Raw genomic sequence first — 11,586 nt, 5'->3', positions numbered from 1 at the left:
TCAAACTGTGTCAGCTGTAGGAAAGTGGTATTTGCAGAACAAGTAATTTAGAACTCAGGAAAGGAAGTAGTGGAAGTAAGTTATGCAGACATGGGGGGGGGGTCAGGGCGGGGACAGACCAGGCACAGGAAGTGGCCAGTGCAAGGCCCCTAAAGCAAAAGCAAGCTTGGAGGAGCAAAGAGACTAGCAAGGCTGGAACAGAAACTGGAGATGAGGTCAGATAGGCCACTCGAGAAGATCACATTGGAATTTGTAAGCTATTTTAAAAGACTATCATCTCACTGGGGAAAGAAATTGGCATGTATGGAGGAAAGGCAGAGTGAAGGGAAAAGTTGGGTGAGCAGTCAGGATGCAACTCCAAAAAAGGGAATCAGGTGGCTTCAAGTTGCAAGTGGTGGCCACTAGTTTTGTTCTGTGTATGTTTGGAAAGTGTGGGCAATATATTTTATTTTATTTAGATGCAAGAATGCATAAATGCAAGATGACATTTTATTTAGATGCAAGAATGCATAAAGTCAAATTTTCAGAGAAGACAGAGTTAACACACAGGTGTTTAAGAGAAGTGAGAATTTCCTTTGGATCATGTTTATTTTAAGATTTCTTTTACACATCAAGAAGGGATACTGTGGAGGTAATGAGATATGGAAATCTGAATCATAGGAAAATAGTAAAGTTTGTAGTAAAACCATTGTTTTGAAGGCTTGCCCCAAAACAATGTTATATAAGATAAATTAACTAGTTTTTTAAAACTAGTTTTAACTAGCAAAAACTAGTCTTCCTAATGTTATTGGCCACTCTCTGTTGCAAATCTACTTTTCAATTTTCATAATGATTCTCGTGGTTAGTTAGCATTTGGCACTGTTTACCCAGAAATGGACTCCTTCCTTAGCTTTTGTTTCCTCATTTTTCAATTTCTTATTTGTGATTGATGAGAAACTATGTGTCTTGCCAAACCTCACAGTAGATACCTGCAATCGCACCACTTAGGAAACTGCAGCAGAAGTATCACAAGTCCAAAGCTAGCCCGGACTACATTTTAAAAAAATAAAACTGAAAGTGACAGAACACTGCTTTAATTCCAGTACCCAGGAGGAAGAGGCAGATGTAATTCTCTGAGTTCAAGGCCAGCTTCATCTATATAGAGAGTTCTGAGACAGGCAGGACTACATAGTGAGATTATCTCAAAAATAAAATAAAATAAGGCAGGCAGGCAGATACACGGAAATCATCCTGGGACGACTTTCTCCTTCATGCTTCATATCTAGGGCTTGTCTCATTGTATCACCTTCAGTTCTTGTGTCATTGTCTGGTATTGTATTAATGCTTTGTGCATGGCTGCTTCATTCCTTATCTTTAGAGTACAAGTCTTCTTTATCTTTATTATTTCTTTCTTTGTCTCTTTTTTGTTTCTTTGCTTCTTCATCTGTTTGTTTCTTTTTTGTTTTTGTTGTTGTTTGTTTGTTTTGGGCAAGGTTTCTCTGTGTAACCCTGGCTGTCCTGGACACTCACCAGCTTCTGCCTCTCCAGTGCTGGGATTCAGTGCTTGTGCCATCACCACCTGAATGCAGACGACTTTTTAACCATCCTATCTAAAACAAATCTCCATTAGCATATTGAGGATCCCATTATCCTCTTGATAGTCCTTAGAGTATTAATCACAGTCTGTATTATCTTTACTAATCTGTGAAATTGTTGGTTGTCCTTCCTCAAGTAGAATATTGGGAAACAGGCACCTTGTCTTCTCTATTAATTGCTCTCTGCTCAATACCTTGTGTATGGTCTAATACATGAGGGACTTAACAAATATCAACTAGATCAGTAGTTCTCAACCTTGCTGATGGTGTGACTCTTTAATACAGCCCCTCATGTTGTAGTGACCCCCAACCATAAAAACTATTTTTGTTGCTACTTCATCACTGTAATGCTGCTACTGTTATGAATTGTAATATACATGTCTGATATGCAGGATATCTGATACATGATCCCTGAACTAGATGCATGAACTATTTCTGTATTAAGCATAGTTTGATGCTGATGAACAAATATGTTGTATGGCTTTAAAACTCAAGAATGATTTCACTCAAATGTCTCCATAGCAACTATTGAGATGATCTTGTAATTTTTCTCTTGTGATCAGTTAGTATGGAAAATTATATTAATAGACTTTGTAGTATTCAACTATTCCTAATTTCTAGATGAAAAATTGTTTGTTGGGCATTGTTCCTTTAATACATTGGCAGATCTTCATTCTCAAGCATGTGCTGTGGATGCATAAACCTCACAAAAAGGCTTTAAGACTCACTACACACTGATGAAGATTGATTTGAACATCTCATATATATACATATATATATACACACACACATATATACACATATACATATACATCTGTATACATATTTGTACACACACACACACACACACACACACACACACACATTTCTACCAGAACATTAAAACTTCAACTCCTGGACTATAAAAAAACATAAGAATCCTGGAAGTTTGCAAATTCTGTTTTGCAGCTTCCTTTGCAGGTGGGCTCCTAGTCACATGTTTTTAATAGTAAGAGAAACTGGAGGAAAATTTGAAGTATGAACTCAGGGAACAGAGGCTCCTTTTACATTTTCTTCCTTTCCTGTCCTATTTCTATAGCAGCAGCAGATCACTCCAGCAGCATCCTGAGAGTCCAGTCTACATCTTTTTTTTTTTTTTTTTTTGGACTCTCAGAACCAGCCTCATGGTGTCTACTAAGATGTAGCAGCCACAGTAGTAGCAGAAGTTTGAGTCCTAGCTCTGAATGTAGTGACAGAGGTAGTAGCTGGGAAATGCATGCCTGTGACTAAAATGTGAGAGTTTGGGTTGGGAGGCCTCTGCTGTAGGCTCTTAGATTTTGCTAACACCAACCTTTTCCTTCTTCCTTCCCTGATGTGGGAGGGGCTGTTGTCTGCTTCTTATACCTATTATGCCCACATTATTCCCAACGGCTCCCTCTTTATTTGTTCAGCACTTTAAACACATTCAACTTTTCTGTGAGAAGTTTTTCTCTCTTGGAAGGACGCTTAGTGATACACTAATCTTGGTTATTACTCCATTTATGTTTTTAAAAAAGTTTTTTTCTAAAAGAGAATATTCATTTCGTCCACAGAGCTAGGTCATTTTTTGTTCTAATATTTACTTTTAATTCTTTCAAGTTCTCTGTATGTTGAGCATTCTTTTTTTTTTTTTTTTTTTTTTTTTTGAGATATCATGAATTTTAACTATTGGGAATAAAATAACATGACATTAGTGCAAAGAACCCAAATGGAGAGCCCTGAGAGAACCAAGTATACAGGGAAAACCACATGTTAACCCAGAGTAGAAAGGGCAAACCATCAATAATGGACTCAGAGGGGAAAACAGTAATCTAAAATTAGATTTAACTTTAAGTGAAAAACCAAATTCTCTAAAACTTTTAGAAATCATTTTTATTATTTATTCATTTTTTTATTTATTTAATGACCCAAAGTATGGAAATATTTCTTGTTGTCTTTTAAGTAAATTTATTTATTTATTTATTTTTTGTTTTTTTCGAGACAGGGTTTCTCTGTGTAGCCCTGGCTGTCATGGAACTCACTCTGTAGACCAGGCTGGCCTCGAACTCAGAAATCCATCTGCTTCTGTCTCCCAAGTGCTGGGATTAAAGGCGTGCTCCACCATCGCCCAGTAGTAAATTTATTTTTTAAAGGCATTTTCTTTTCACAGCTTAATGGATCCTAAAAATTATATATTAAGGATAGGTAAAAAATATCTTTAAATTGCTAACTTTTATGACTTAGCACTGCTCTGGAACCATATTAGAAATCCTGAATTTTATTCTTTTTTTTTTTAAGTTTTATTGCATTATGATGAGAAAAGTTACATGATTTCAATTTATCTGAATTTGTTAACATTTAAAAACATATTTTAAGTAAATAGAACCCTAATCGATTGAAATCCAAAAACATGAGGAATTAGAAATTTATTGATTGTCATCCAATGATCTCTCTAATTTGATAATTGGAGAAATAGATCCAATATTATACAATCCATATACACTTTCAGCTTGTTTGTACATGACAGTGTCTTGCTGTGTATAACATAATGGTCTTGAAATCATGCTTCTCCTATCTCAGCTTCTCTATTAGTAGTATTTTTTTATTTCATGTTTTTACACTATACTATGATTTTCAGAACAGCTTACATATTTCAAAAGTATTTATATACCCCAAAGAATCATAGACAATTAACTTGGGATGGGGCTTGTAAGAGAACAACAAAGAGTGAGACTGAATGCTTTGCTTGACATTTGTAACTCTTGTATCAAGTTACCACAGTAAGAGCCAAGATTTTAAGCTCTACTAAAAACAAAACAAACAAACAAAAACACTTTATCTATTTATGTTCATTTAAGAAAATATTAGTAGTGATATATTAATTTAAATATACAGTTAATACTTTTGGAGTTATTGAAAATTTATATTGAGAAAAACGTATGTATTTTCAGTACTGCCGTAGACAAGCATCTACATAAAACTGTTAAATTGATTGTTGTTTTATGTCAAACAACTTTTATAAGACTCATTTTTATTGTTATAGTATTTTATAAATTTTAAAGAATATGACAAAAAAGATATTGTAGGTATTGAAGGGGGTCTCTGGGAGGAGTTAGGGTACAAAAGGAAAACAAGAATGTGATTTAATACTATGTTGGGCATTCTTAATCTCATATAGATTTTGGCTCATGTTAACCCTTTTTCTTGTTGTCTATACTGCCTTTTTGGTCTTTTTCCTAAGAAAGAAACTGCTATTGACGTGTATGAATTCCTTTAATTGTTCTATTTACTATAATTATATTTATCTAATAAAGTGAGTCTTCCTTTCTTTTTTCTTTGCTAATTTTTGGCTTCACCTGTGAGTTATCTAACCATTTGTTCCCATCTTTAAGAAGTTAGTTAAGAAGGATGCTCAAAGATATACCATTTTCTCTGATTATTGCTCTAGTTGTTTTAATAATTCTTCATTACACAGATTGTATTCATTACCTTTTATATATTCTTTGGGCTAACAGCACCTTTGTTGCTTTATCAGTCTTACATTATAGCCTTCTGTTGGCCATGGTTTTGTTTCCTAAACTTTCAGTCAACTGCTTTTGGTCAGTTGAATGGAAAAAACACCAAATGAAAACATTTCCACCATATTAATTTATGCCACTCTGAACAGCTTCATGAAATCTTATACCTTCCTGTCCATTCCTCCTGGGCTGGGATGCATCCCTCTGTGCAGCGCATCCATACTGTGACTAACCTCTCTTTTATTCATTTACTAATTAGCCATCTTGGTGATCAGATGAAAGGCTACCATGTTTCAATTCCTGTATTTAACTAGTAATGAGCCAGTCTGCAAGGTTATGAGTAGTCATGCTTGCTGGCAACTTGATTACAGTATGCTGTTCTATTTTATTGTTACTTGTAGTTAATCTTATAGTACTAATTTATAAATTAGAGTTTATCATAGTTGTGTATGCATAAGAAAAATACAGTATATAGAGAGTTTAAAAATACAGTATATCTGAGGTTTTAGACATCCATTGTGGGTCTTAGAAATTTTTTTACAAATAAAAGAGGTAGCTGTAATAAAAGTGGGCTCAATTTGTTTGTTAGTAACAGGTTTTTATCATATTGCTGTCAGAAAATATACAGTTTATGTTTTTTTTTCCATTGGGGTATTTATTAACATTTTCTTTGCTTATGTTTTATCCCTCATTTCTAATTCTATATCCATTTAACTGAACCTAAGACATATTGTAATGGCTCTAGAATGGGCCATGATATGAATAATTAGTGGCATCTTACAGTTAAAATTGGCAACACTTTCATTTTCATATTGCGACATAAGTTTATTTAGTTCCTACAATCTGATGGCAGTTGAATTGGTAAGTGTGTTGTATGTAAATTACTCCACATGCAACATACCTACTGTTTCTATTGAATGAATGGGAGCAAGTGTCACTGTTGCTGTTCATCTCCTACTGGATTATTACTAATCTATCGGATTGTGGACAATATACTGGACTTACTCGAAGACAAACTTTCAAAAAGCCTTTTTAAGAATGTTTTTAAGGCCACCAGTCTCATCCTGTGAGTCATGATTTAATTAAATAGCAAAGGTATTTGCCAAATACTATCACTTTGGCTATTAGGATTTCAACACAGGCAATTTTATGAGAGACAACACAATGACTCAGTTCATATCAATGGAGATTCATTATTTTATCATTGAAAATTCTCTTTACCATCTTAATGTTTTGTTTTGCTTTGTTTTAACCCAGGATTAGCAGATTTTAATCCTGTTGACTTTTTTCCACTTTATTCCATTCCTCTGTAGCACTATTGATCATTATTTAATTTAAATTTACACTTTTTTTGTTTTGTTTTTCTTGAGACAGGGTTTCTCTGTGTATCCCTGGCTGTCCTGGAACTCACTCTATAGACCAGGGTGGCCCCGAACTCAGAAATCCCACTGCCTCTGCCTCCCAAGTGCTGGGATTAAAGGCATGCGCCACCAAGGCCCCGTATACTTTTTTTTTTAATTGGATTTTGTCAGATCCCACATTCCCTGAGTCTGCTACTTTATGTTATCACTTGGTCCTCCTGATCAGCTGAATATTTTCATCAGATGAGTTTTCCTAGTTCAAATATATGTGTGTGCATACATATACATACATGTACATATGTATGTATAAATAAGTATATGTATGTGTATATTTATATGCATATATATGCATATGTATAAACACACAGATCTACCTATTTCTGCTTCTCAAGTGCTGGGATTAATGTTGTGCACCAACACACCCCACTGTTCTTTTACGTTTTAAAACACTTTTTAAAGCACATCCAGACAACATCTCGGTTGGCTCTAACTTAGAAGGTCCCATTTTTCTTCAGAAGTCTGAAAGCACAGTACAGTACCCTGGTCAAGTGACCTGGAGTGCAATCTGCAGGCTCCCTGCATTGTTCCAGCTTTGTTTTATGGTTGTCTCTAAGGTTGAATGAAGTCACTGAGGTTGAGTAACTTCAGCAGTAGATTATGTTTACCAAGTCTACTCAGCTTTACCCTTGAACTGGCATACCTTTGAAACCCACAAATTCATTCCTTCCTTTATTCCAAAGAGTTTCCTTTAATTGAGTCACTGAATATTTTTTACTTTAGGCATTTTTTTCCCCTCAGTTCTGTGTTTACTCAATCAATAGTACACATTTCCCACACTGTTTCCAGAGTTCTTGCTCTATTATAGGACTTCCTATTGTAGTTTTTATTCAAGTCAGTGGTGTTTTAAATTCTTCTAGATTTTTCTCTCTCTTCCTCCCTCCCTGACCCTCTCTGTGTGTGTTCTGTCTGCATGTGTGACTGTCCTATTGCCTGAGGAGGTCTAAAGAGGGCATTAGATCCTCCCAGAACAGGAGATGTAGATGGTTGTGAGCCAGCATGTGTGCTGAGAATTGAACCTGGATTCCCTAAAAGAATAATAAGCCCTTTTAACTGCTGAGCCATCTCTCAATCTCACAAGAATAATTAACATTTTTTCCCTAAAGTATCCCTAGGTGGCCTGAAACTCACTACACTAGGTTGGCTTCCAACTCAGCTTTAGTTTTGAACAACCCAAAATGTATTTTTTTTTTAAAATCATGGAAAAGATGTCAAAATTTGCTAAAATGTATGTGTGGGTACTTGGGTAGTTCTTTCATCATTTTGTTTTGTTTTGTTTGTTTGTTGGTGGTTCTTTTTGTGTTCATTTGCTTTGTTTCATTCTGCTTTGTTTTTCAAGACAGGGTTCCTCTGTGTATCCCTGGAACTCACTATGTAGACCAGCTGACCTTGAACTCAGGGATCCATCTGCCTCTCTGTCCCAAGGTGCTGGGATTAAAGGTGTGCAACACCACCATCAGGTGATGTTCTGGGTTTTAAAGTAGACTTTGTTTTTCCAAGCAATGTCAGAATCTTAGTACAAATGGGTAGGAAGTACAGTTTCCATACAAAACTGTGTCCACACTCCACACCTTTTCTCTTGCTAGAAACATTCCTGACGGTTGTGGTACATCTGTTACAAGCACTGAATTTACAGTGACAATCATTCTAACCCATAATCCTTTGTGAACATTGCAACTATGGTTTGGATTCTCTGTTTGTTTTTGTTATTAGCCATATTTCTTGAGTTCTACAAGCACACCTTCATCTCTTTCTCAGCACCTTATCGCTACTATCTTTCCTGGAGTCCTTTTTGATTCTGCTTTGCAGTCTTTCCATGTAATTTATTTATATTGTGTATTTCTTTTTAATTGAGGCCAGCTGCATTTTCCTTTTATGCATTGATGGTGCCTGTCTGTCCTAATTTTACATCTAACTCGTCATGAAACTACACTGGCTCAAATTGCAAACTCTTAAGTCCCAGACATGGCTCAGTGAGTAAATAGACCTGCCATCAAGCCAGATGACCTGAGTTCAATCCCTAGGACCCACATGGTGGAAGGAGTGAACTGACTCCAGGATGTTCTCCATGACCTCCATCTACAAGCATGCCCAGACACATGTATGCACACATACACAATACAAAACGAGTACAAATATACCACAAATTTAAACACAAAGCAACACATTGTATGTCTCTTTGCTGCATGTGGATATCATGTCTGACCAATGAGATGAAGAAAAAAAAAGAAAGTTCTCTGTAAACTTTGTAGGATAAAAGCAGGATTGACAATTGTGAAATGCATCTCTTGCTGTTGTTCCATCATACTGTCAATAAATCAGCTGCATATGTCAGGTGCAAGCCCATTTATCATCATAAGGAAAATAGCCACACATATGGAAAATAAAGCTTGAGTCTCCCAGAAACCTGCGTGTAGATGACATCTATGAGTCGCCACCATATTAGCCAAGAACTGTCTACTGTATCTGTCGTCTTATATCTATTTATTTAAGTTTCTAAGCTTAATTTTGTGAGACATACAACAGAACAACATACTGATTGATGAATATATATATACATATATATAAGTATATATATATGAGTATATATATGTATATACACACACACACACACACACACACACATATATATATATATATATATATATATATATATATATATATATATATTCAATAAGAGTTCCTTAGGGTTGCCATAACAAAGCACATAAGATTGCTGGTTTAAAACAACAGAGATTTATTCCTCAACTTATTTAAATTCAACACTTCAGCCTTTTTTCCCTGGGAGGATCTAAAGGAGAATTTATTCTGCTTTCCCCTTCTGGGTTCTGGTGGCTTATGTATGCATTACCCTCATGCTATTTCTGTTGTCACATGCCTTGCCTTCCCTCTGTTTCTGTGCCCTTGATTTTTGTGGCTTATAGGGAGGTAGTCACCACATTTGGGGTACATGCTTATCTAGGATAACCTCATATGAAGATCATTGTCTTAATTAGGTCTGTAAAGACCCTTATTCCAAATGAGATCATATCAAGTGAGTGGATACATACAAGGGTGTGTCTTTTGGAGGATGTTATTCAACTCATTACACAGTATATACTTCTCAATATATATAGATGGGATTTTAATCATATATAGCTTTATTTTTCAGAAGTCCTACTTGTAAATTGATTTACTTAGGTTTTACTTTTTGATTGACTCTACTCTTATCTCTTTCCAAACTATATTACATCCCCATAATCCAGGCTAACTCACTATTTATCCTTTCATTTTGTCCACAAATATCTATTCCTACAAAGAAAGAATGTACTTACACAGATGACCACACACACACACACACACATAGAGTGAGAGAGTGTTAGAATCAAATAAAAATTTGCATAATAAGCTAACCTCAAACTGAGTGACTTAATATGATAATTACTTAATATTAAAATTCATAAATCATATAAATTGGTCACTCTCAGCTAGCCACTTTCAGTATAGGTTCTGGACTTTTCTCTAGGTTTAGTCTATGTAAGTACAGAGGCTCTGTTTTTCATTGTTTCTTCTTCCTAAAGTCAATAAGCTAGTCAAAGAACAGCCATTGCAAGTAGACAGTGCGAACCCATAATTTAAATCATGCAAGCACTTTTTCTGTTCCCATCACTTCAGCTAACAAGCTAACATCCTATTGTCTAAATACATAATCAGTTGGTAGGAAAGTATATTCAATCTTTTGATGGAAGCTATTGTGAGGTTTCATGACAAAGTCATAGAAATAGAAAGGGGTATAAAATTGGGACTGTTAATGTGATAGATCTCATAGGTAAGATAAACAAATGTGTAAATTTGCTTGATTAGTATCTGTTTTATAAAAATGTAACTTGCTTGAATCTTCCTTCTTTAAAAACAATTTACAGAGTCCAAGTGAAACGAATGAGTCGAGTGGTTGTCTGGTCTCGTCTCAGAAACCAGTAGCCCTTGTAGCATGGCTGACCAACTGACTGAAGAACAGATTGCAGAGTTCAAAGAAGCTTTCTCACTATTGGACAAGGATGGGGATGGAACAATAACATCAAAGGAGCTGGGGGCAGTGATGAGGTCCCTGAGGAAGAACCCCACAGAAGCAGAGCTGCAGGGCATGATCAATGAAGTAGATGTGGATGGTAATGGCACAGTTGACTTCCCTGAATTTCTGAGAATGATGGCAAGAAAACTGAAAGACACAGACAGTGAAGAAGAATTTAGAGAAGCATTCTGTGTGTTTGATAAGGATGGCAATGGCTATATTAGTGCAGCAGATCTTTGCCATGTGATGACAAACCTTGAAGAGAAGTTAACAGATGAAGAGGTTGATGAAATGGTCAGGGAAGCAGACATTGAAGGGGACGGTCAGGTAAACTATGAAGAGTTTGTACAAATGATGACAATGAAGTCAAGACAATGTACAGAATGTACATTATCAAAACGATAATCCATCATGATCAAGTAGGCTTTATCCCAGGGATGCAGGGATGGTATAACATATAGAAACACATCAACATAATCCATTATATAAACAAACTCAAAGAAAAAAAAAACATGATCATCTCATTGGACACTGAGAAAGCATTTGACAAAATCCAACACCCTTTCATGATAAAAGTCTTGGAAAGATCAGGAATTCAAGGCTCATACCTAAACATAGTAAAATCAATATAAAGCAAATTAATAGCCAACATCAAACTAAATGGAGAAAAACTTAAAGCAGTCCCACTAAAATCAGGGACTAGACAAGGCTGCCCACTCTCTCCTTATCTATTCAATATTGTACTTGAAGTCCTAGCCAGAGCAATTAGACAACAAAAGGAGATCAAAGGCATACGAATTGGAAAGGAAGAAGTCAAATTATCACTATTTGCTGATGATATGATAATATACTTAAGGGACCCCAAAAATTCTGAAAGGCTGGAGAATCTTAGAATGTATAATGTATAGCTTTTACCTAAAAGCAGGAATGGAAAACCTCTGCCACAAGCCAAAAAAAAGATGGAGTAGCTAGTTCCAGGAACTTTGCTAATCCAGAGCCTCAGGGCTCTGGTTCCTGATACCTGCCCC

The 11,586-nt window shown here is 35.7% G+C and overlaps 1 protein-coding gene across 1 annotated transcript; it reads left to right on the top strand.

Annotated features, from left to right (window-relative positions):
• The first annotated feature begins 160 nt into the window (after positions 1–160).
• On the top strand, positions 161–11,013 carry LOC116069997 (calmodulin-like). Its single transcript, XM_031341116.1, has 2 exons — positions 161–252; positions 10,410–11,013. The coding sequence occupies exon 2, from the start codon at positions 10,478–10,480 to the stop codon at positions 10,961–10,963; it is 486 nt and encodes a 161-aa protein (XP_031196976.1). The 5' UTR covers positions 161–252; positions 10,410–10,477; the 3' UTR covers positions 10,964–11,013.
• The last annotated feature ends 573 nt before the right edge of the window (positions 11,014–11,586 follow it).

Source organism: Mastomys coucha, chromosome X (assembly GCF_008632895.1).
Source record: "Mastomys coucha isolate ucsf_1 chromosome X, UCSF_Mcou_1, whole genome shotgun sequence".
NCBI classification, from domain to species: Eukaryota; Metazoa; Chordata; class Mammalia; order Rodentia; family Muridae; genus Mastomys; species Mastomys coucha.
The sequence above is the reverse complement of the archived record's forward strand: the minus strand, read 5'-3'. Positions and strand labels throughout refer to the sequence as shown.

What these genes read in the sequence shown, in the direction of transcription:
- LOC116069997 (XM_031341116.1), top strand. Translation starts at nt 10,478, where the DNA reads ATGGCTGACCAACTGACTGAAGAACAGATTGCAGAGTTCAAAGAAGCT.